Here is a 25,777-nt window from a genome sequence, read left to right as displayed (position 1 = left end):
TGCAGCGAGAGCCTCATGAGCATCTATCAGCGAGCAGGGAGCATGTAGCAGAGATAGAGATTCCGTACTTCCAATTGAATTGAAATGCGAGCGGCTGAGTCAGTTGAGGCTGAGACTTGAGCGGGACCACAACTGAAAACTGAAATTCGATCGCGTTTCGGGCTAAATCTTTCAAAAGTCGCTATCAGTATCTGTGTTGCATATAGGAATAAACATATACATATACTTTATATAAATATATAGTCAAAGGAAACATGGCCAAGTGGCTTTTGGGCCTTTGGTTGGTGCTCTTGGTGGTGAGTGTTAGTATTGCGCGAATATCTTGTAGGGAAAAGGAATATTCAGAGCCCTCTCTGGGGCATCGATTACGAAATAGTTTGCCAATCGCAAACAGGAAGTGATTGCGCATTTTAATTGATCCTAATTACAAGCTTACAAGCCCCAAAGATCAAATTCAATTGATGTTTTCAATAATACGAGTATTTCATAATTGTGCCTTCGACAGGGGCATGGGGCGAATGCTTATCATTCTGGCGGCTACCGGACGACAGGCGGCGATCAGGCGGAACAAGCCGGGTTATCGGCAGGGCACTCGATGCACGGCAGCAGCGGGAACATTCAAGAGCAGCCCATCTACGAACGGCCATCGGTAGGTGGAGGAGGAGCGGGAGGAGCCTGTCCCGCGCAGTTCTCAGGAGTGGTGTCCTATCCCTATGACTGCCATCGCTACGTGAACTGCCACAATGGCAGCCCCACCATCCAGACCTGTGCACCCGGCACCCTGTTCAATGCCGCAACCCTGGTCTGCGATCATCCCAGCAATGTGGCATGTGCAGCGCCAGCGGGAGCAGCAGCAGCTCAGCCGAATCGATCGGCGCGCCTGAGGGAAGTGGACGCAGAGCCGAGGTGTACGCCCGGAGTGATTGGATTGCAGCCACATCCGACGGATTGCACAAAGTTCCTCAACTGTGCCAACGGACAGGCCTTTGTGCAGGACTGCGGACCGGGCACGGCATTCAGTCCGTCCTCCCTGGTCTGTGTCCACAAGAGCACCGTCGACTGTGGGGCAGAAGCTCCGGCCGGACACGGTACGTATGCTTAATGCTCGCCCCCAATGCTTTTCCCCTAACTAACACTCGGGTTAGGCTACCCCCAAGTCTCCGCGGAAGTGCCCAGCTGTCCCCCCGGTCTGCGTGGGCGGCATCAGCATCACCATGATCCGCACAAGTATCTGGTATGCGGCATCGGTGTCCAAGCGAGGGTAGAGCAGTGTTCCCCTGGGCAGATCTTCGATGCCCACCGATTGGTATGTGTTTTTTCAGCCTCCTCCTCCCAGTCGTCCTGTAAGTCGAATTCCATTTCTGATCTTTATTCCGCTTTGCTTTGCTTTGCTTTGCTTGCGTTCATCTGCTTTTTCATTTGGGTTTGGCTTCTCATTGCTTTTGCCTTTTGCCTGCTTTTGATCTTTACTGCTTGCTACATCTTGTGAAATTATAATCCTTACTTACCCCAATGCCCTGTCCCAGCTGTTGCCTTCACATCCTCGGAGCTTCACGTCAGCGATCTCCTGTGCCCAGCTGGAGCGAAGGGTCTCTTTGTGCATCCCTTCGATCAGACCAAGTTCCTCAACTGCCAGGCCGGAAAGGTGGCCGTTCAGAGCTGCCAGCCCGGCTTCGTGTTCAGCATATCCAAGGGGTATTGTCATCTGAAATCTCAGCTGGCATTCGGCGATTATGTGACTTATGTTATCTCTGAGACTAGCTTCGAGTATTGTGAGTGCCCCGATCTGGTCGATCTGCCTGCCATCAGTTCCTTAAATCAGTTCACTCTCTCAGCCCTGATGCTTACTGCATGTCCTGATGGCCTGGAAGGACTCCATCTCTATCCCTACGATGCTGGCAAATATGTGCGCTGCTTCGCCAGTGGCCAATTGTCCATCCTCGACTGTGGGCCACAGAATGCCTTCAGCTTGTCGCAAAGAGATTGTCGGCCGCGCCGTCAAGTGAACACTGGGGACCGGGTCAAGTTTTGGGAGGAAATAGAAGTTCAGACGACCACCTATAGCTACCAGCAGAATCAGAGGGCGTCCCTGCTTAAAGATTGCCCCCTCAACCTGCAGGGCAACTACCCCTATCCCTTCCATGCGGGTCACTTTGTCAAGTGCCAGCAGGGGCTGCTCCAGGTAGAATTCTGTCCAGCTGGCTTCGTCTTCAGTCTGTCCCAGCGCGTGTGTGCGGCCCGCCAGCTCCTCCCTGCCCATGACTATCTGGATTATTCCTACATCAGCGTTGAGTTCTCCAGTAAGCCAAAGCCCCAACCCGACTCTGCGTTGATCCGAAGTGACCCTCTCCTTTCGCAGCTGAATTTATGCAGGATTTAACGGCGGTTACATGTCCTCCCCAGAGCAGGGGCTACTACCTGCATCCCTTCGACTGCACCAAGTATCTCAGGTGCCTCGATCAGCAGACAGTCATCGAAAGCTGCCCGCAGGGACAGCTGTTCAGCATCTCCATGCAGCGATGTGTGGCCCAGGATCAACTGGCAGCCAACTACGATCGTGTGGAGTATCTGCGGGAGGCGCAACACGAACTGAGTGAAGGTGTCGCGGGACGACAGTCGCATGGCAAGAATCTGAATGCAAATGGCGATGCTTCGTGTCCTCCCGGGGCCACTGGTCTGCAAGCCCATCCGCTCGACTGCACCAAGTTCCTCAACTGCGCCAATGGACAGACCTTCGTTCAGAGCTGTGGGCCGGGAACTGCATGGAGCACGGCCAGCGGCACCTGTGATTTTGCCTTTAACGTGGACTGCAGCGGCCGGAGTGGAACAAGTCAAGCGCCAGCCCAGCCGAGCGGTCCAGAGCATATCTACGCCCCCACGCAGCCTACCAGTAAGTCGAATTCTTTCGCTTTATTCCTGCTTTCCTGCTTTATTCATCGCTTTTCCATCTGGGTTTGTGCCACCATTCGGCCATCCATTCTTTGCTCGCTACTTTCCGCATGAACTCTAATCCGTGTGCCCCCTCTCAGCCACGCCTTCCACTGCTGTGGAAGCTCTCGAGAATGCTGGCGATCTGCTGTGCCCCGCTGGCGTGGATGGTCTCTTTGTCCATCCCTTCGATCAGACCAAGTTCCTCAATTGTAGGGCCGGAAAGGTGGCCGTTCAGGGCTGCCAGCCCGGCTACGTGTTCAGCATATCGAAGGGGCAGTGCCAGCTCAAGTCCCAGTTGGTCTACTCCGACTATGTGGCGTACATCGTCTCGGAGATCAGCTACGAGTATTGTAAGTCATCGCATTGGGGCCAAGTCTTTCCACTCACCACCCTCTGACTCTCCCAGCAATGATCCTGTCCGCTTGTCCGGCTGGCACCGACGGCCCCCATCTCTATCCCTACGATGCTGGCAAATTTGTTCAATGCTCCGCTGGCAAGATGTCCGTGCTCGCCTGTTTCCCGCAGATGGCCTTCAGTCTGTCGCAGAAGGCTTGCCGGCCGCGGGGTCAAGTGAATGGCGGAGATCGCGTCAAGTTCTGGGAGGAGCTGCAGGTTCAGACCACGTACAGCTATCAAGACACTCAGACCTCGCCATCTCCGCTCAAATCGTGTCCCCGAAGTCTCCAGGGCAACTACCCCTATCCCTTCCATGCGGGTCACTTTGTCAAGTGCCAGAATGGGCTGCTCCAGGTGGAATTCTGTCCAGCTGGCTTCGACTTCAGTCTGTCCCAGCGCGAGTGTGCGGCCCGCCAGCACCTCCCTGCCCATGACTATCTGGACTACGAATACCTCAGGGGCCAGTTCTCGAGTAAGCCTTCTGAAACTTGTTGATTCTTTGCCACTGATTCGAGCTGCAGCCTCTGCCTCCCTCCCCACCCAGCTGACTTTATGCAGGACCTCACAATGATCACGTGTCCGCCCCGCACCCACGGCTACTATCTGCATCCCTTTGACTGCACCAAGTATGTGATCTGCTGGGATGAGCAGACCGCCATCGAGAGCTGCAAGCAGGGCAAGGTGTTCAGCATCTCGCAGCAGCTGTGCGTGGCCAGGGATGAGGTGGCGGCTGCCAACGATCGCGTGGAGTATCTGAGCGAGACGCAGCATGAACTGAGCGAAGAGGCCGACGCAGAGGCGCCCTTGCCAGGCAGGGCATTTCCCCTCCCACTTGACGGTGGTGGCTATCAGCCACAACCCTCAGCACCTGCGCTTGACGGAGCTTACGGGGAATCGCAGGGCAGAGGCGGCTACCCACCACAACCAGCTGCACCTGGATTTGGGGGGGAAAATCAAGCATCGTTTCGGAGCGGCTTCCAACATGCCGGAGGATACACGCCACAGCAACCTGTACCCGTACCTGTCCTTGGCGGAGGATACTCGCCACCGCCAACCGCACCTGCAGCTAGCGGAGGATACCAACCAACTGGAGCTACCTACTTGGGCGGAGGATACGGGCAGTCGCAGGGCAGGAGCTACCCGCAAGAAGGAGGCTACCAGCCCGCGCCTGCTGCTTTGCTGTGTCCGGCCAGAGTGACGGGCCTGTTCCCGAATCCCTTTGATGCCATGGGCTATCTGCATTGCCTGGAGGGACACACTCTGCCACGGAGATGTTCGAGCGAGGATGTCTTTAGCATTTCGCGCGGTTTTTGCGTGCCTCAAGGGCAGGTGGCCCGCTGGGATCGCATACAGCATAGCCAGCAGAGATCCGTGGAGGAGGCTGCCTGTGAGTAGCACCCACCAAACCCCCTCCAATCGAGTTCCAAATTGTGTCTGACGAGCCTTTGGCCTTTTGCCTTTTGCTCCCCTTGCAGCTGTGAGATGTCCGACGGGTGCCAGTGGCTACTTTGTCTATCCTTTCGACTGCTCAAAGTTCGTGAGCTGCGGGCCAGACGGAATGCTGCTGACGAGCTGTCCCGCAGACCAATATTTCAGTGTATTCCACGGTCTGTGCCAGCCCAAGGAGCAGGTGAAGCGCGAGGATCGCCTCTACACGCACACCGAGCTGCTGATCATCTACGAATGGACGCAGCAAATGAAGGCCGAGGGTGCCATTCCCGTCTGCCCAGTGGGGATCGGTGGTTCCCTGCCGCATCCGCGCATTGCGAGCAAGTTCATCAGATGCCAGCCGGGGCAGGCCGAGATCTACGACTGTCCGAGTGGGCAGATTTTCAGCATTTCCCGTCGATTGTGTGTGCCGGACGCCGAGCTGCCCAGCCACGATCGCTGCGATTACATCGTCGGGGGTGAAGGGGAAGCCTCCTATGGAGGCTGGAGGGATCAGCCGAATGGTTACTAATCCTTTGCTGGTGTTCGACTCGTGCTAACTGCCTCTCCTCTCACTTGCAGACCATCGCCAGTCCAAGACGTACGAGACGGCTGGCCAGGATCCGTGGGGCAACCATTATGTGGCCAGGACAACGACCACGACGCGAGTGGTGGGCGAGGGCGATCGTTGGAGGGACATGAATATGCAGCGTCCTCCGGGCATCGGCTTCCAGCACAGTCCCCAGTACCACGGCTGGTCCGGCCAGGGCAGCTCCTACGCCCATCGCAGCCCCACCCAGAGGGTGCTCTATGTGGAGAGTTCGCTACAGCCCAACCGTAATTATCCTACATCTAAGACTCCTCTGGCCCCCATGGCTCCCAGCACTCCTCTGGCCCCCATGGCGCCCAGCACTCCTGGCCAGGTGTTCTACGCCGAACCCGTTGAGCAGGAACAGAACCGACGAGTACCCGCTCCAGGCAGCAGTCCCAACTACAGCCCCAGGGTGGATCATGGCTCACCAGCACCCCCCAACAGATGGCAGCCCATTGCCCCGAACCAAACGCCATCAATGCCTCCACTCGCTCCGCTCGCTGGACAACAGCCCCTAGACCTCGACTATAGCCCCGACAATGCACCGACATACAATCAGCATCAGCCCAGTGGCCAGCCCAGGGACCTCCATTCCAGAACTCCTCCAGCAGGACAGCAGCCAATCGACTTGAACTACAATCCACAGGAGCCTCAGACCTATCCTCAAGCACCCAATCGGGGATTGCTGCCACCCAATCGGGAGCCCGATCAGCTGCCCAGTGAATCCCATCAGATAGGCACCCGCTTCAATCCAAGTGCCCCACTGCAGCCCCATTTAGCCAGTCCCAGCAGTCGGGCAACTCCTTCCGATGAATCGAATCTCTATGGGGGTTTGCTGCCTCCCAGTCCCAGTCCCACTCCCAGTTCCAGTCCGAGTCCCAGTCCGATACCGACAACAAAGACGCCCCCGAGGCTGCACACGTATCCCATCTATCCGCGCATAGCCAATGCCTCGGTGCCACAGAGTGGCAGTCAACCGCATTATAGTCCCTCGTATGCGGGCATCGCCCATTCGCGTAATGCCTCCTGGGCCAAGGGGTCGTCAGTGGTAACCAGCACGACGACAGCCGACCCCGACTACAGTCTGTTCGGCTCTGACGACGATTTTGACTACGATGAGACAGATCTCCCCAGGGGCGATGAGCAACCAGAGACGACCACAACAACGACCGCAAGCCGTGGCTATGCGCGGCCGCCTCCCTACAATCACCAGTTTTATGCTACCCCCAGGAGCCCCTTCTCCCAAGCGCCCACAACGCCCGATTCAGTCTCCCAGCTGGCCATCAGTGAGGCACTGAAGCTCATGCTGCGCCCCTACTTCAATCACAGCGGCAATGCCCAGGACAGGCAGGCCAAGCAGGCGGAATTGGCAATTGTCTCTGTGATTAGCCAGCCACCAACCAGTACTAGCACCACGACGACAACCACAACAACAACTCCAATCCCTGTTAGAATATCAACGACAACACCCAATCCAGACGATGACGCCGAACTGATTAGGGCCGGGGAACAGGAGAGCTTGGACCTAACTGACGACGACTCTGACTCTGACCCTGACTCTGTTTTTCCAGATGCTGGGGAAACGGCCCGTACCGAGCAGACAGTAGATCCCATCACATACCAGTCCCCGACCGACTACCATCGGAGCACCCGCACAGCGGATATCGAAACCACAACGAAAGCAATCAATTGGCACGCGTCCGGTCACAGTCGTGACTTCCACAGACGCCATCCAAATCTCCTCGATCCGCACTCGCTGCGCCCCCTGCAAAGACACAATCACCTTCCCCCCCATCACCACAATCCGCACAGACACCACCACGAGCACAGTCACAGTCCCGACTTCCATCGTCGCCATCCAGAGATGCCCAATCCCTTCAGCAAAAAAAAAACTCCAGCCGAATGGCAGCAGCCAGAGGAGGAGCAGGAGACGGAGAAGGAGACGGAGAAGGAGGAGAACGACTGGGAGCTGATGGCCAATCCGAATGCCGAGTCTGTCACACCCCGAATCGGTGTGCGAAGCTCCTTCAATGATAGCTGCGAATTCGATTGCCAGAACGGAAAGTGCGTGCCGCAGGCCTCTGTCTGTGATGGCGTCAATCACTGTGGCAATCGTCGGGACGAGAGCAACTGCCACCACTTGGGCTACGAGGTGCGTCTGACCGGCGGCGAGCAGCCGCACATGGGTCGGATATCGGTCAAGAGTGAGTACCATTAACCAGCCATTAGAAATCCTGCGTTAATCGATTGCACTCTGCAGTCAATGGCCAGTGGGGCTATGTGTGCGATGACAAGTTTGGGCTGCGGGACGCCGATGTGGTGTGCCGCGAGCTGGGCTACAAATTGGGCGCCCAAGAGGTACGCGGCAGCTCCTTTTATGCACCTGGCGATCAGAACTTCAACTACGCCATGGACGAGGTCGAGTGCCAGGGCAACGAAACGATGCTCAAGGATTGCGACTTCAAGGGCTGGGGCGTCCACAATTGCGGCGTCGATGAGGTGGCCGGCGTGGCGTGCAAGGTGCCCGTGATGAAGTGCCCGGACAACTACTGGCTCTGTCAGACCTCCAAGGAGTGCATTCCGCCCGCCTTCGTCTGCGACCACACGGCCGACTGTGCGGATAAGTCGGACGAAAGCCCGACCGTCTGTCAGGTGGGTCGACTGTAGTATAGAAACTCCATCCCACATGGATACTAATGATGAGTGCTTTCCCTTACAGGCACCTGTTGAGTTCCGTTTGGAGGGAGGACGCAGCTCCAATGAGGGGCGACTGGAGGTCAAGTACCATGGCGTGTGGGGTAGCGTGTGCGACGATGACTTCAACTTGAAGTCCGCGCAGGTGGCATGCAACTCCCTGGGCTACTATGGGCCAGCGGTAAGGCAGATGGGCAGAATGAATCCAGCTACTGCCAGATCTAATGCTCTGCAATCCCCTAGAAACTGGAGAATAACATCTTTGGGCATGCGAACGGACCCATTTGGCTGGATCAGGTGATGTGCTTTGGCAATGAGAGCAGCATCGACAAGTGCAGCCACTGGAACTGGGGCGATCACAACTGCAATCACACCGAGGATGTGGCCCTGCATTGCGCGGCAGGACCTCCGCCTCGAGCAGCCAGCCGCCTCAAGGCGTTGAAGCAGGCTGGCGCAGGGAAGAGCGCAGCTCTGACCTACTCCGACATTGGACTGTGGGAGCGGTCCAGCCGAGCCATGCGCTCGCCTCGGCGCTGCGGCATCTTCAAGGACGACCTGTCGGATGAGTATGCCGCCCATGGCGGGGAGCGTGTGATCAAGGGCAACACGGCGCGTCGGGGCCGTCATCCTTGGCAGGCCACCATTCGAACACGAGGACGTGGCGGCATCTCCAGCCACTGGTGCGGCGCCGTGGTGATCTCCAAGCGTCACCTGCTCACAGCCGCCCACTGTCTGTATGGCAACGCGAAGGATGCGTACTTTGTGCGCGTGGGCGATCACTATGCCAACATAGCCGAGTCCTCCGAGGTGGACACCTTCATTGAGAAGTGGTACACGCACGAGAAGTTCCGCGACGGCACCCACATGAACAACGACATCGCTGTGGTGGTGCTGAAGCGGCCCCTCAAGTTCAGCGACTATGTCCAGCCCATCTGTCTGCCGGACAAGAACGCGGTGCTCCGAGCCAATCGAAACTGCACAATCTCCGGCTGGGGCTCCATCAAATCGGGTGTGTCCAGTAAGTCGGCCCATAAATCGCAGTAATCTCCTGCATCCACTCCATTTGTTTCGCCTTTTTCCCAGCTCCTGCCCAGGTGCTGAGATCTGCGGAGCTGCCCATTCTGCCGGATGCCACCTGCAAGCAATCGAAAGTCTATGGCTCAGCCATGTCCGAGGGTAGGTCTGACCACAGTAGCCGCTGACTGGAACTCATTACAATCTCTTGCTAAATTCCAGGCATGTTCTGTGCTGGTTCCATGGACGAGAGTGTAGATGCCTGCGAGGGCGACTCTGGCGGTCCGCTCGTCTGCTCTGATGACGGTAAACCCTTCTGCTCTGTGCGCGAAGTTCCCTCTGACAATTTCTTCTTCTATGTATATGCAGATGGCGAAACCTTGTATGGCCTCATATCGTGGGGCCAGCACTGCGGCTACATGAACAGGCCAGGTGTCTATGTGCGTGTGAACCATTATATCGATTGGATCTACGAGAAGATCAACGAGAGCTTGTTGCGCTTTTAGAGGGACCTTCCTTTTCGCTCACACGACTACTGTACCAATATAAATACGAATTTTGTAATTTAACTTGTAATAAATAAATATTGTTTTTAATTTTGAATATTTCTGTTATGCAATTTAATCTCACATCTCTCGTTCGCGTAGTAGCCGCACATTAATGGCATAATCAATGCTAATAAACGGAACCACAACAACATCAGAGGCAGCTTTCTCGAACAACATCATTCAGCGGCGACGGCAATGATTTAATTCACAAGTCCCTCGATGTTCTCTTGACTCATCCCATTCTCTCCGGATTCACTCAAGCTCCAGATCTGCTTGGCTATTACAGTAGAAACTCAGAAATTATAAACTTTAAATTACACATGCATATGACCGACTGGTAGACACCACAAATAACTCGGGGACTCCCATTTTTCCATAAATTGGCCGTTGCCAATTCTAGTTTCTGGCCAATTCTAATCTGTGAGATTTTACTGTATTATATTTTTGCTACGTTTGCCTCTTGGCTGGCTTTTTGGGGGCAGCACAGCCACAGGCACTCGACTCGTTTAATTGACGGTCAACTCGGAGCGGACACACACTCAATTGACACCAAGACTCGTGGGTCAAAAGGGGGTAGGGGGTAGGCGGAAGGTGGCAGGGGCGAGGGATGGGAAAGAGTGCGAGCTCCGCTTACGCGCCTCGTTTTGAGTCGCATTGTGCGGGCGGGCGGGCGTTGCACGCGCGATTGGATGATCTGGCCTGAAAAGCGCTACAATTAACTTAATTAATATAACAATTTGCCGTGACTGGGGTACGGTACGGAGAGCATGCGCAGACATGTTCAGACATGTATTCTCTCTCCCTCTCTTTACGCGCTATACTTCTCTCTGCTCAACTGAAAGAATGCACTCACTTTAAGCGGGCGGTTCTACGCTCGCGAGAGACTCTCTCTCTCTCTCTCTCGCTCTCTGTGTCTGTCTGTCTGTCTGTGGCGATCTGAGCTCTCGGTTAAGCTCAGTTCCGTTGGGTTAGTCGAGAGTGAGACTTCAGTAAGTGCAGATCAGCAATCTAGTGGGGTTATCATCATCATTGCAGCCCGAGAATCCCTCCACCAGAATGTGCACCAAATCCCTGGCCTACTGGCTCATCTTCGGCATCTGCTGGTGTCACATAGCCGGCAATGCCCTGGACCAATATGGCATAACCTTGTCCGGTGGATCCAGCACAACGGAGAGAATCAATTCGGCCATGCGTTGCATGAACATCAATCCCCAGAACTCGGTGGATCTGGAGCAGGTGAGTGGGGGGCGCACGCCCAAGATTGGGGGTAAAAGATCACTAATGGACTACTGTAAGGAGTGCCTGGCTGGCTAATGAAATTATGGCTCATTTGTTCTAATTAACCCTTTGCGCCGAATGTGGACGCAATGTCAATTTGGGACCAGCAGGCAGGGCGCATCGTTTGTCCCATTGTGGTGGCATTTAATTGAACGCACAGCAAGTCGCATGCAAATCGCACAAATGACCCCCAGCAGCATTACATTGCTCTCTGTCTCTCTCTCTCTCTCTCTATCTCACTCTGTGTGTATGTGTGTGTGTGTGCACTCGTAAAATAATGACCAGAATCTGCCTTTCTATATACGTAGATAATGGGACTCTGGTACGGCAGCGAGATCATCGTCCACAGCCAAGACTTTCCCGGCGTCTATGAGTACGATTCGTGCGTGATCATACACCTGGCTGACGTGACCGATCAGGTAAGTGTGTGTGTGTGTGTGTGTGCCCCCAGAGATGCCCACTCCAAATCTCTCTCTCTGACAGATGGTCAACAGCCTCAACAATCGTGGCTACGGCGGCGGAAATGGCGGTGGCGGTGGCTATGGATTGCCGGATTACAACCGCAACCAGAACAACTACGGACGTGCCCCGACCACGCCTTCGTATATGGGCGAGGACGATTACCCGAATCATCAGGGTCGGGTGAAGCAGAATTATCTGCGTTTGGTGTGGAGTGAACGCGACAATAATCTGGAGTATACGTTCAACTACACGACCCGAACACCCGGCCAGTGGTCCAACATTGGGGATCAGCGCGGCAGTCTGGTGACCCTCAACTCCTACACGCAATTCACGGGCACCGTGCAGGTGGTCAAGGCGGTCAACGATCACCTGGTGCTGACCTTCTGTGGCAACGATGTGAAGAGCTCCATCTACACGGTGGTGTTGTCACGCAATCGCCTGGGACTCAGTGCAGATGTAAGTTGAAGGGGATTGATTGCCACCCATAGAAAGATTTAACTACAGTCGAATACCCTTGCAGGAGCTGCGCAGCATTCGTAATCTACTCTCACGGCGTGGCCTCTACACGGAAACCATTCGAAAGGTCTGCAATGGCTGTGGGCAACTGGGCGGCAGCATCATCTCGGTGCTCCTGCTGCTTCTGCTCGTCTGGGGTCGCGGCCAGTGAGGTCAATCGCCGGAGCCGAAGCCGAAGCCGGAGCAGCTATCGTATTTAATGAGTCCAGCCATACTATGTTAATTTATGTGTAATCTACTTAAGCAATACAGAGACGAGAGATCGCCGCGTGCACTCCCCCAAAAAAACTAACCCAATCGAGCTGTTCACATCGTTTGCTTCCGCTTTAATTGCTTGTCTTGTCCCAATTAAAGCCAATTACCGCAGGCCGCAGGCCACAGGCAGAACCGATGACTTAAGTGGGAATTAGTTAGCTATATGGTTAGTTGTAGGCGTTAAGTGTATGTACTCTTAATTCAATTAGCAATCTAGCAGGGAATTCCGCCAGATACAATAATATTTCGGTACTGCCCTACCCCATCTATTCCCTCGGTAGAGTCCCAAAAGTAGGCAATGGAAATTGCTTGCCAAAATTCATACCAATTGTTGCTGATTGTTCGTTATATTGAGTTAACACCGTGCCACACGTCTGTGTCAATGCCAATGCCAATCTGGATGCCGATTATGGGTTATAGCATTGGTACTTTACATTATCAGCACAAGCCGAAAAAAACTAAAGAAACCTTATCAGTCCCCGGCAACTGGAAACTGGCAAGTGGCAACTGGAATCTCACCTGCTGCTGATTCTCTTTTGTTAGCTTTATGTACAATCTACTTTATTGTTAGGGTAAGGCCCCCCGCAATCAATGTCATAAAATCCAACAAGACGATAGGCCTCAATTTCTTCACAGGCAAATTCACGCGATTTGCCTCAGACATGGACAGCGACATCGCCTGCTAAGAAGCCAAAGTCTGGCGAGTGCTTTATTTATATTTTTTTTCCGTCGCTCTCCTCTTTGTTTTTTTTTTGTTGATTTTCTGATAAGTGATTTTGGCACAGAAAGTGCTAAAAGCTAAATGGGAACAAACTCGCCGCGTTATCAGCGCACAAGAGCCCAAACAGCAATAAGTGGAATAAAAAAAAAGTCTACCGTCTGGTGGTCAAAAGAAGAAAACAATTGTAAACAAGCTATAGAAAACATTCTACGAAAGCGTGGAAAAGTTTTGCCGACAAAATATTCCGAAAGAATATTTGATTTCACGATTCCCCCCGCCCAGCTACTCGTATTGGGGGCATGACGAAGAAATTGCACTATGGCACAACGTGTGTAGAGGTTGTTGATAAGTGTTCCCTGGGACCGCTGGGAGGTCTGTTGGCTGTAATGAACTTGAACTTGCAATGCAATGCGATCATCATAATATCGTCTGTTATTGTCGTTAAACGAATTTCGAGCGCACGCTTTTTGCCCGATTTTACAACGCATTCGACTGATTGCAGCCATAGACTCCCTCGACTCGTAATCGACTCATAGAGGGGGAGCCGCCTGAAGTTTTGTTTTGAAAGGCAGACTGATAAGAGGACCGACCGTGCACACGTCGAGAGCTCATGCTAGTAAGCACACATTACAGAGACACCAGAGCCCACAGCGCCTATACTAGGCATAGAAATAGATGGCATATATCTTCGAGTGCATAATCTAATAGGCAGGATGTGTTTGAGTATGCATATACATATATGTATACACGACCTCTGTTAGTGCCATGAGAGCTATGCAAAAATGTGCCAATTCTGCGAGTACAATATATATACAGATGTACATATACTGAATATTTAACGATTTACGTCATTAGGGTATATGATTGTGCATTATTCAGAGAGTTGTGCTCTTTGGACTTTGAGCTGCATGTGGGTAGTACTCTTACGAGATCGACTCTTTAGTTTTAACCAGAACAAAGCTGAAACACTTCACCTATACTTGGGTTGCCATTGTCGCCAGGTAAACAAGGAACTTGTGGGAAAATGCGTCGCAGTTGCAGTTTACTACGGCCCGTGTGCGCGTGTGTCCGGTAGGGTGGCTCTGGGTGACTCTGGGCCATAAGCTAATCAATTAACAACCCTTTTAACAGCAGTATCATCATCTGTACGAAAGGCACAGCTGATAAGCTGAGCCCCAACTACTCGTACTTAGAAGCAAATGCCCAAACACACAAATGGCAGATAAGAGAAGTCTCCTATAAATACTGGACCCAGACCCGACTAGAGCCACAGAAACGAATCGTGCGCGCCAATGAATTGAACAAAGAGGAGAGACAGTACACCCCCGTCAAACCCAACCAAAATCCTATATAGAGTGAAACTCTATATACAAACTGTGATAGCTGCTCAAAGGAACAACGCCAATACCGTCAATCGCCAGAATGTCTGCTGCCAATAAATTGCCCCATCTGGTTGCCTCATCATCCCGCTACATTGCCGGACGGAATGCTGTGCAAACGGTCTACTGGAGGGCCTCTGCGGGACCCAATCCCCGGATGGTGAAGACCAACAAGACCTGCGAATTCGACCGCTCCCAGCTGGCGCCGAAGAGCGTGAGGATGCAGAACCACAATCACAGCTTCATCAACAAGTAGAGGGAGGACTATGACCAGGACTCCATCCACATCCACATCCACAACCAAATCCACGTAGCTCTTAGTTCCGGCCTTGACATGTTCCTAATGTGTGGACAGACGACACGACACACACGTTAAATAATTCATAATTTTTTTTTCATGGTGCACTCTATGTATTTATTGTGTGTAGTATTGTAGAGCGATAAACGTAATCGTGAGTGTAGTAATTGTAAACGAAACCGGCACGTAGCGTCACTGGAACTAGAGCAAAACCCAGAATCCCAGTGCGATGTCTCCGTCTTGCCCCAGAGGCAAGCCGTGGCTACGGCTATTCATGTACCTTGGCATTACAAAAACAACAAAGATTAAATAAAATGCATTCTAGCTTGTAGATAATAGAACCCCATACGATGTTTTTTCATGCTTAAAGCTTTAAAGCTTGGGAGGGTGGGGGGGTCACTCTGTCTTTCAGGTGCGGTGCGTCACCGCGTGACATCAATACATGGCCTGATCGGACGTCTTCTGTTCTGTTGAATCACAGTAAAAAAACGTTCATGTTCCGGTTTATTCCATTTTTTAAATATTTTATTTATTTAGTTTTATATTTATTACATACATTGAGTTCTCGTATATGTATATATAATTTTTTTTTTTTTTTGCTTTTACGTTTATGCTTTATTTCTTTTTTTTGTTTTGTGTTTTGTTTTGTATGTAATTATTTTATATACTTTTTCATTTAGGTTTATAATTTCGTTTTAGATATCGTTCGTACTTAAGTTTTATAGTATTTCTCTCGTCTTTCCATTCAGATTTAGTTAATATAATTTGCATTGTGGGTGAAATATGTTTACGTTAAATTTTGTTTCTCTTTTCGTTTGGTTTCTTTCCCCTTTTCATTATCGTGTTATATTTATCGGGTTGTTCTTTACTTAAAATTACAGCCTTTATAAATAATTATTTTTTTTATGCTATTCTTCATTTATTTTTTTTTGCATTTTCGATTTTTTCTTCGTCCATTTTTTCCGAATTTTTTGTGTTCGTGTTTTTGTTTCGTTCTCTTATATGTTTTTGCTTTATACTTTTTATTTCGCTTGCCGTTGTACTACGTATTCATTTTTTTTCTTTCTTTCGTTATAATTTACTAAATATATAGAGACTTTGCTTCCTTTTCTGCATCGTATTTTGATGGATCTGAATAAGTTGCACACATGTACATATGTATATAATATATATGTATATATATATATTGTTATCTAAATATATATTCCATATAGACTTTATATACTTTATTCATATTTGACAATTTCAGTTGGGCTTAGTGTCTGGCTTTGCTTTTGTAGTGTAGTGTAGTTTTTGGTTTGGTTTTTCTGTTTCTATTTTGGTTTTGGTTTTTTTTTGGTTTTATTTTTTTTTTTTGTTCACACGGAAGTTTTACACACATGAATAAAACCGAAAAAAATACACACAAAACTTTGTGCATTTCCTTAGCTATAGCTTTGGTTTCGTTTTTTTTTTTTGATACTTTTCGGAATATGTTTTACTGTTTAATGATCTCTTTTTTTAAATTTGTTTTACCTAACTCAATTCACATCAAAAACAGTTTTCGTTTTTCGTTTATCTCAAAAGAGAAAAATATATATTAATTATTATCATTATATTTATTTTACTTTCATTAAACCTTCTCTTCTTTTTTGATTAAAAAATATTGCAGCTCAAAATTGTAATACTTTTGTGTTTTTTGCTTGCATCTCCATCTCTGCCTATCTGCCTCTTCATCTCTCTAAAGCATAGAACACACATTAGAGATCAGTAGTTCGATTCTGCCCCTATACTCGACTCTTTGTTCTAGCTCTATCTGTCTCCTTCTTCTACTTATAGCCTTTTCTTTCTATGCCCGCGCCACTCTCTGTTCTGCTTCTGGCTGATATCATTTGTCGTTTGCTTGATCTGTAATTCCTTTGTGTGGTTTGGTTTTGGGTTTGGGGGTGTTCTCGTGTTTTAGTGTCTCATATGTTTTACGTATTTCCTTGACTTTGACTTTGACTCTACTATTATGCTGCTCAATATAGTATACTTTATATGTATATATAGACTCTTATGTATGGTAAATTGTTTTGCTAGAAATGTTTTTTCATTTACGGAAGAATTTGGATACATTTTTTGTAAGTTTTCCATTTGAGTTTAGCTAAAAGTATAATTTCTCTAGTATTCTCGAGTATTTTGCGTTACTCTTCAGCTAATCTTTGCTATTTTTGTTTTGTTTTGTTTTATATTTTTTATTTTTGTAATTCTTATCCCTCGTTCACGTGGGCGCTTTAATTGGCTTAAAATATGTAGGTGTATCGGTATCTATATATCGCTGTCTATATCGGTATCGGTTTTGGTATCTCTACAGATGTGTATCTTGTGGCAAGCACACAATGACTCCTATCTCATATCTCCTGTCTCCTGTTTCATCTTCAGCTTCAGCACAGATTCTCACAATGTGCATCACTTGAAATGCACTTGGATTCAATTTAGATAATTTTACACACATTCAGACATACGAGTAATGTATATGTATTTTGCAACAGAATTTCGGCATTTATTTCGTTTTCTTTGTATCTTAGAGAGGATTTTTTGTTGGGGATAATGGCCAAATTAAATCAATGGAACGGGGACTTAATGGACACAGGTTTGTCAGCAGAAGGCAATCAACGAAATTCTGCGCAAAAGTTTGTAAATTTGAAGACAAAAAAAAAGTGTAACCAAAAAGAATGTACGAAAGATTTCCAAGAGAATTCCATAAAATATCTTACAATTGTTGTAAATTCTTCAGTTGTGTGTTTTTTGTGTCTGTGTTTTTTTTATGTGGTTTACATCGATTCTCTCTCGTGACTAAAAATACTCAACAATTTCGTTTACATGAAACCATTTTAGCTACAATACAATACAATACAATATATATGTTGTATATATATATATATGGTTAAATATTTCCTAAACACTCGCTGTCATTTCAACATTGATAGAAAAACCCTTTTGTTTGTTCTTGCTTTTCACCATTTGCCATGTTTTGCCTCTCTACGGATCGAAATCTCGCTCTAGAAATTGCTTATGCTTTTGCATTGTAAAAAGTATGTTCGAAAAACTCTTTTGCTGACAACAATGATCCAAAACAGATTTGGTGGTGATGGTTGTGGTGGTGACTCGGGATAATGGTAACCTCAACCGTACTAACGAATAAATCCCATACATATATCGGTTATATATCGGTTGGAGTGGAGTACAGCTCTGGCTATGTAATGCACCTATGTGTGTGGGTTAAGGTTAATCCTCGTTTAATCTAAAAGATTTCGTTGCACGTTTATTGTATCTTAGGCTCTTCCTCTCCGCAGAGACTTTTTCCTACCATTTCTATTATTTTCTGAAACTAATTTTTTAATGATCTTCCATGCTGCCTGAATCCCAAAATCATATCTATAACACTCTTCTTTATCATCTTGTTTTTGGGATTATAATGGGACACTTTCATTCATTTTCATGATTTTGTGTATGTGCTTTATACAGTTTTCATCAATCATCATACATCACATATCGTGTGGATAGTTTTCTGTTTTCTAATTAATTTTGTTCTTATTATTGCTGCGCCATTAATTTTATTCTAATGTAAGTACAATATCATAAAAATAAAAATAACACTGTATATTTTGTTATTTACCATTAATTTAGCTTTTTAAGTTATTTTTTTATATATATATATATATTTTTTTTTTTGTATTTTTCATAATTTATTTTATGGTTTTGTGTTTTACGATTTGTTTTTTTTTATTGTAAATATAAATATATATAATATATATCTCAGGTTTTCCATTTATTAAGTACAATATAATATAACCATATACAAATCGGCGCTCCACCCCCCCCCCTGCTGACTGCTACACAATCCACCCGCGCGGTCTTCGATGTCCAATGGCCCTCCGCCCCACCCGCAGTACTCCGTGTGCCGCATTTGAAAAATTCGTAAACGGTTAGTACACTTTTAATATTCTTAGTTATATTTTTAGCGTCAGTCTTGTGTAAATTAAATTTTACTTCAAAAACGTTTTAACGCACGCACACGCTGTACAGAAGGGGGCAAAGGGCAAAGCATATGCACATGCAGGCGCTTTTTCCAAGGACACACTTGAGGCAGGGTTGCTCTATTTCCGCTTCCGTCTCATTCCCATTGCCGTGAACGTTGCCGTTGCTGCAGGGCCGCTTCTTGTTATAAAAAATTGCTGCTCGACGTTACATATACATATATATATATATATTTAATAAAATGTATATATATAATATATATATATGCGTGTATACACATATAATATAAGGTTTTATTCAATTCACACGTAGACGTTTGTTAAAAAATGCATTTTTCTTATGTAAAAATGTTCTTTTTTTTTTTGCGTGACCATTTCGGTTTTGATCTCCATATTAATTCTCCACCGCTCGTAAATATTCTTGTATGTAATTTGGTTTCGGTTTTGTGTTGAGACGCCATTGAGATATTGTTCTTGTACATTTAATTATATGTATATGTGTATATATATATATATATATATTTATTGTTGTATATACGAATCATCATCTAGGTGTATGTACTTGTATGCGTTTTCCTTTATAGATTATAATTAGTTTAAGTTTTTACCATTTCCTCGATCGCACACGGGAAGATTAAAGATACACACACGGTAGTGAGAGATAGGAGTTAGCAAACCAATTATAATTGAACTACATTTAGAGATTTTAGACATGTCTAATTCTAGATAAGTTGCCACCGTCCGATCATCTGATCCTCTGACATCGAGATTAATTAGAGCTAATTTGACACAACCGTTTAATTCAACTATTTCATATCATCATATTGAAGCATCTTTAAGCGTTTGCTGTGTGCTCCCGTCTATCGCCTGGGTCGACTGTGTCATGCTACTGAAAGATTCGTTGCTTTTTGCATTTTCTGGTTTGCAGGTATTCTGAAGCATCTGTAAAGTATGCTACACGTCTTGCTCGAGAGATAAATAACGAAATAAATAAACGATACAATAAGTAAGAAAATCATAGATGGGTTTTTGTTTTGGGCTCCTTTTTATTAACTCTCAGGATAAGAGAGGCAGACACATTGATAACGTTAAGCATTATGAATTTGGAACAAATTGAACACAAATTTAGTCAAGATTATAACCAAAATGTAAATAAGAAAATTAATTGATTCAAGGAAAATTGCAAATTTGGCAAGGATAACTGAGAGAACCATAAGATAACCCGCATAACGATTAATTAATCGAAAATATTATAAATCGGAACACACGCTGAGAAAGCTGGTAGCCCAAAACATTTTTGGAATGCTAATGTAAATTGTGATTGAGATTTGGATGCTGTGCAGCTGAGAGGGTTGCGAGAGCGGAGATCATCGGGTGGTTAGGAAGTCTGCGTCTGCATATGTGCTACATGCTCACATAGAAATTTTGAAGGAAGTAATGGATATGCTTCGGTTATTCAGTTGGGTTCGAAAGATTGCTCTGTGTGTGTGGCGTTGGGGAAACGACGTTGTTATTGGATTCACTTGTTACCGTTCCCTCTCCGGATCTTTCATTCGCTCTCTGCCCAATCGCTGCAGACCATATTTAAAATTGTGATAAAAAACAAAACAAAACAAAAAACAATTGAACAATTTGAAACACAGAAACAAAAAACAAAATAACTAAAAACTTGGTTGTGGGATTGGTGGCTGGGTGGGTCGGATGGGTGGTCAAGGTGGAAAATTATAGAGCAATAACATTTTTTTTTTTAGTTTATGCATCGGCTCGATCGTTTTGAAGAGATCCTCCTCTGTTCTGTGCTCCGTGCTGGAGCCCGATTTCGGATATTTCTCTGGCAATTCTTTTTCTTCAACGACAAGGCAGAGCTTTGCTCGAGGTGTCCATTTTTTTTCTTTGAGTTTTTACTTTAGAATTTTTTTTTAGTGTTTTGATTTAGATAATTTTTCTGTTGGTTTTTTTCTGTTTCATCCGATCACCCGCACAAATGTTTACCCTAAAGCCTGGGCCCGCAGTTGTTCAGATTGATATTGAGATCATCAAAATCCATCCAGTTGGAGTTCGATTGCTGCTGTGGGTGCAGCACTTGCTGCTGGTGCTGGTTCTGGTGCGGCGGCTGCTGCGATGTCATAATTGGTGGAGGATGGTTCTCTATGGGGTATATTTGAATATATGTATGGGGGATGCGTTGCATATCTCAAAGGGGCGAGGAGAGCAGGGAGGACACACGAAAGATCACTGGATTCAACAAACTGAAAAATAAGCATAAGTACCAACCAAAAAGCGAATAAAAGCAAACCAAAGTGTTTTTTTTTTGCAATTTTAGTATTTTCTTCTCATATTTTTTTTTTTTTTTTTGTGTTTTGCATTTTGCTAAAATTATTAAGTAGCTGTTGCTTTATTGTTATTGCTATTTATGCGTTCTCTTTTCTTCCTTCTCATCTATATATATGTATATATATAGGTAGTATGTGTGTATGTGTGTGTGTGTGGAGGGGTGTGAGTGTGTGTGTGGTTAAATATGTTTCCTCTTTTTATTACTCTTCTGTGATGATCATGGGATAGTATCGTTATATCTATCGTAAGTGGTACAAACTCATTTCCGACGTTTTCCCTATCCTATCGCCTCATGATGATCTCTCATACATATTACGATATACATATGTATGTATGTATAATTGTTGAATTCATTTAGGTAGGTAGGTACTTAGTCTAAAAACATGTGTGGTGTGGTGTGTTGTGTTGTGTTGTGTGTGGTGCTCTTTAGTTGAGCTGCACTTAATCAGTTGATCTTTCATTTCATTTCATTCTTTAAAATCTATATATATATGTGTATATATATATATTATTCTTTGCGCTATGATATATATGTATTGTATATATATATAATTCTTCTTTCTGTCACGTTTCCCTTTACGTTTTTCTAATTGCTATTTTTGTTTGCCATTTGTTCATTTCAATATATATATATGTATATATAATATAAATATTCACTATATATAAACTAAATAGATTTTTACGATGGGACAATCTGCTCTCTGCTGCTCTCTTTTCTGCTCAGTAAAAACTTAAGAACTGCCTTCCTTTCCTTCCTTCCTTCCTTCCTTCCTGTCTTCCGTGTTCTCTCATTCAAGTCGTACAATAAATTGAGTTTACAAACATTTCATCTCTTCTGTTTTGGTTTTTCTTTCTTTTGTTGTATGTTTGTTTGTTTTGTTTTGTCAGCAAAAATGTTCATTCATTCATTTGTTTAATTAATTTAATCTTTATGGTTTTATATATATATGTATATATCTGTATATATAATATATTTTAATATTGTTTTAAACCTAAACAATTTATGAATTTTCGCTTTTTCAAAATATCACGTATATACTTAAGTTATGCCTTGGATTTACTTTAGTTATGATCTGATTCTTGAACGATTAGTCTGCGGAAGATAAGATATTGCTGGGATGGTCAACGAAAACATTTGAACGCTAATAAGGTATGAAATATTATATTTCTTCTTCCAGTTCATCAGTTCAATCGTTCTGCCCATGCCCCAGCAATGGGGAATCTCTCCATCGAGGATCCCCAACTCTAAGAACCTATGTATTCTCATATTCGACTTGAGTATCGCATCGTATTGTATCGTTTCATTTGTTGTGCGGGCGAACCGAACGCTCTATTCCAACTAAATAAAATCCATATTGACTGACATATATGTAAGTACTCCTCGCTCTCTTGCTTGGTGGTTTCTATGTTGCTTCTTCGACTTGTTTTTCAGTAGTTTACGAGTAGTTTTTAACTAGAGCCTGTCTTCTGAATTATTGCTTTCCATTTCGTTTCATTTTGTTTGGGGTTGCTTTCGCTTTCGCTTTTTCTATCGCCTTTGCCTCGACAAAGTGTGATTCCTAATTATTGTTACGATTCGATTTAAAAATGTTTCGTTTTGTATTTAACTATTTAACAATTTAGTAAAAATTTCTCAACAATTTATTGAATCCAAAGTTCAGTTGCATTTGCGGTGGCAGTGTGTGTGCGTCGTGTGGACTCTGTGAGGATTTTCTATGGTATTTTCTGGCGGTTTCTGTGGCGACTCCCCCGGCGACCTCTGTTGTTGTTGTTGTTTAGCAGGTATTTTTGAAACCTCTGGGTTCTCGTTTATTATTTTCTTTACAATGGGGCAAATAATATCTTTTTTTTTCGATTCAATAAGGCATACACGTACGAGTATATATAATATATGAATATTTTTTTTCGAATTTCAGCCAAATTATGCACCAATTTTGAATGGAATTCTCGCTCGCCAGTCGCCCCGCTTCAGCTCCACCAGCCCTACAGCCCTACATTCTGCCCCCGCAAATGTTGCCTACTCAGATTCGTATTTAAACAATTTTTTGGTTAACAAACATTCAGACGTTCCTGTTTTTGATTCATCATCATCATCATAACAATACAGTATGTAGATACAACAGAATTTTTTACGTTTACTTCGGGGTATGTATTGTATGTACGGTAGAAAAAACAGAGATGATAAAACAACATTTTTGCAGATTTCGCATTTTGCTTGATGTACATTAGTTTTCACTTCCTGTTTATAATTGTTATTATTATAGACTTTAGTTAAATTATTATTTATTCTTCGATTTATATATATATTTAACTATATTCTTGTGTAACACACACCTATGAGTGTCTATGTATTGCTTGAGTTTGTTTTTATTTTTTAACTATTTACTTATCGTTTTTTGTATTTTTTGTTTTTGTTTTTCCATTTTGCTAGAGCTTTGAGTTTAGCTTTTTAATAGTCTCTCTATACGAGTATGTATATGTCTCGCATACATATATGGTTGTATGTGAGCGTTTTGTGTATGTTTTCGCATCATATTTTGAATATCTTTATTGTATAGTGTGTTCTTTTTTGTTTTTGTTTCTTTTGTTTTCCACTCTCTCTTCATCGTTTTTAGTTCACTTTTTGCTTGGCTTACGTAACTAGATTTAACATTTTCATGTCTCTTGCTTTTTAGTAGGTATATATATATGTATGTATGTATAGTATATTTTGTTTTTCGTTTAAACTAAGGTTTGTTTTTCGTTCAGTTTTGATCGCTGAGAGAGTAGGGAGGGCTTGCGTAGCCCCACTCTCTCTCTTCTGTGTGTGAGTGTGTTTGTGTGTTAGTGTGTGCGTAGCTTTTGCTTTGACTTTGTCCGTCGTCTACTTTGCTAATTCATTTCCTCACTCCATTCCTTCTCATTCTTCTTTTTGCTTTGTATCGCTGTATGTGTATGTTTGTATGTCTGTGTATAACAGTATACCAGTTTACAGTTACAGTTACGAGTTACAGTTATTTTCATTATACGTATATATATGTATATATATATATGTACTGTATATTGTATGTATGTATATATTTATATAAATTAATTTATGCATAATTTTATGTCTTTAATCTTCGATCGCTGCCCTGCCATCTTCGCTTCGCTTCTCTTCTCTTCTCTTAGCTACCATATATCGTATATATCCTATATATATATATGTTTATATGTATGTATGCAATTTGTATTCCGTTATTATCTATAGTATATATTCTGTGTCTGCGTGTTTGTTTGTGTTTCGGTGTATCTGTGGTGTGTGTGTGTGTGTGTGTGCGTACTTTTCACATTTGCTGCCTCTGTATAATCCAGTTATGTATATAGTAAGTATCATATCCATATATGTATATATTTATAGTATAGTTTTAAATATTGTTTAAGTGTTCAACTGCCTCCTCTCTCTATCAACATCCATCCCATTCCTTATATACAGTTGAAACTCCCCTTCATAGCCAGACAGACATATTTCATATTTAATTTTTGGGTACTGTCCTGTCCGTTTAGAGGAATTTCACTGTATTTCCCATTACCATTTCCATTCGCTGCAACTGACTCTGGTGGTGCAGTTTTGTCAGTAAGCCCCTCTCTGTTCTACTCCTTCTCTCCATTCTCTTCGCTAATTGCACATCATAAATGTTTGCACCAACAAATTCCATCTTCCACACACACACACCACACACAAAGGCAGATGGACTTTAAATTCACACAGATACAGTAGGTGTACCTTTAATAACATAAGCAGCTTAATTTACACAAAATTTCCCCATCGGTTTTCCCTTCTGCATTTCGGTCTACATCTGTGTGTGTGTGTGTGGGGGTGAAGAGCTTTTCCTTCACTTCCTTCCAATATAATTTTCTTTGACTAAACATTTTGCGAAATTGCAGCTGTTGTGTGTGTTGTATGGTATGGGTGTGTGGTGTGTACTGTACTATTTGATGATTTTGTTGTAGTTTACTTTTGTTGCTGTTGTTGTTCTTGTGGATTTGTTGTAGTTTGTAGTTTGTAGTAGTAGTAGTAGTAGCATCACCTATTGTTGCTTTCTCTCTCACTGGCTGTCTGCATCCTCTCAAAAGTTAACATGGATAAATTCCTACAAAATAATCAAGAAATTGGCTTCAAAAAGTCGTTTCGTTTTCATGGAATACATACACATACGTACGTACATATGTATATGTATGTATGTATTTCCAGTATGGTATATATAGCAGTTGTAAAATATAGTATGTATATTTCTATGAGTGCGCGACTACTACTATTTACAGAGAACATTCTCCGCTCTATATATTGTATATTTTATATACAGCAAGCAAAACCGAAAAAAGATAGATGTAAATTACAAAAATAAAACATAAATGTTTTATAGGAAGTCTGTTCTGGCACACCACTCTGCACTTTTTGCTACTATTTTGTTCATATACATACATACTATGTGATGGTGGACATGGCATTCAACTAATTTACATTAGACAGTACAGTAATAGCTGAATAAACTAAAGAGCCAGGAGCTTAAAACATAACTTTAAATTAACATTAAATCATAAACTAAAATTAGAAACTAGAAGTGCGGCCGCTGCTGCTGCTGCTTGGGCGGCTTCGATCAGAGTGGCAGAGGGGCAGGAGTTCTGTTGTAGAAATTGTTGTTGTTGTTGCTGTTGTTTTTGTTGAATCATCAGATATCAGATTGTTGTTGGTTGTTGTAGTTGCAGTTTCACGTGCATTTGATGTTGTTGTTCATATGGTTTTTTTTTTTTAATTTATATATATATTTTTTTTTTTTTTGCAGGGCAGCTCTCAACGAAAAATTGGCGACTACGAAAATTGCTTTACTTTTATGTTTCTTTTAGGGTTTAACCTATTTTATTTGTATTCATTTTTTTTTTTTGTTTGTGGTAGTTGTTGTAGGAGGTG

At 44.9% G+C, this 25,777-nt stretch overlaps 4 protein-coding genes across 11 annotated transcripts in view; 3 read left to right on the top strand and 1 right to left on the bottom strand.

Moving 5' to 3' along the window:
• Positions 1–95: 95 nt before the first annotated feature.
• LOC111068502 lies at positions 96–9,655 on the top strand. Its single transcript, XM_041592846.1, is given in 17 exon segments — positions 96–296; positions 506–1,088; positions 1,146–1,343; positions 1,527–1,772; positions 1,836–2,300; positions 2,360–2,890; positions 3,003–3,281; positions 3,338–3,799; positions 3,872–4,714; positions 4,803–5,279; positions 5,338–7,551; positions 7,608–7,999; positions 8,067–8,222; positions 8,285–9,059; positions 9,125–9,217; positions 9,278–9,361; positions 9,425–9,655. Coding segments are annotated over 17 exon segments (7,977 nt in total). The 5' UTR covers positions 96–254; the 3' UTR covers positions 9,562–9,655.
• A 910-nt stretch (positions 9,656–10,565) lies between these two features.
• LOC111068575 lies at positions 10,566–12,139 on the top strand. The gene is made up of 4 exons (XM_022358130.2): positions 10,566–10,839; positions 11,190–11,300; positions 11,365–11,799; positions 11,864–12,139. The coding sequence occupies exons 1-4, from the start codon at positions 10,660–10,662 to the stop codon at positions 12,008–12,010; spliced, it is 873 nt and encodes a 290-aa protein (XP_022213822.2). The 5' UTR covers positions 10,566–10,659; the 3' UTR covers positions 12,011–12,139.
• A 1,961-nt stretch (positions 12,140–14,100) lies between these two features.
• LOC111068576 lies at positions 14,101–14,858 on the top strand. The gene has a single exon (XM_022358131.2). The coding sequence runs from the start codon at positions 14,258–14,260 to the stop codon at positions 14,468–14,470; it is 213 nt and encodes a 70-aa protein (XP_022213823.1). The 5' UTR covers positions 14,101–14,257; the 3' UTR covers positions 14,471–14,858.
• Positions 14,859–19,539: 4,681 nt separating this feature from the next.
• The window catches only part of LOC111068613 (protein boule), a 34,634-nt gene continuing 28,396 nt past the window's right edge, over positions 19,540–25,777 (bottom strand). For 6 of the 8 annotated variants that reach the window (XM_022358212.2, XM_022358215.2, XM_022358216.2 and 3 more), the window contains one exon: positions 19,540–20,661. In XM_022358212.2, the coding sequence (XP_022213904.1) occupies positions 20,507–20,661 (155 nt within the window). In that variant the 3' untranslated portion in view covers positions 19,540–20,506. Of the gene's footprint in view, positions 20,662–22,262; positions 25,722–25,777 lie in introns of those variants that run through there. The other 2 variants (XM_022358218.2, XM_022358220.2) reach the window with 2 other exon arrangements.

The sequence above is a fragment of the Drosophila obscura genome, unplaced genomic scaffold, assembly GCF_018151105.1.
Source record: "Drosophila obscura isolate BZ-5 IFL unplaced genomic scaffold, ASM1815110v1 contig_1, whole genome shotgun sequence".
NCBI classification, from domain to species: Eukaryota; Metazoa; Arthropoda; class Insecta; order Diptera; family Drosophilidae; genus Drosophila; species Drosophila obscura.
The sequence above is the reverse complement of the archived record's forward strand: the minus strand, read 5'-3'. Positions and strand labels throughout refer to the sequence as shown.

Excerpts from the sequence above, each read along its gene's own strand:
- LOC111068575 (XM_022358130.2), top strand. The coding sequence starts at position 10,660 with ATGTGCACCAAATCCCTGGCCTACTGGCTCATCTTCGGCATCTGCTGG. Across the intron at positions 10,840-11,189 it reads ACTCGGTGGATCTGGAGCAG|ATAATGGGACTCTGGTACGG; the intron begins GTGAGTGGGGGG and ends CTATATACGTAG. Across the intron at positions 11,301-11,364 it reads TGGCTGACGTGACCGATCAG|ATGGTCAACAGCCTCAACAA; the intron begins GTAAGTGTGTGT and ends TCTCTCTGACAG.
- LOC111068576 (XM_022358131.2), top strand. The coding sequence starts at position 14,258 with ATGTCTGCTGCCAATAAATTGCCCCATCTGGTTGCCTCATCATCCCGC.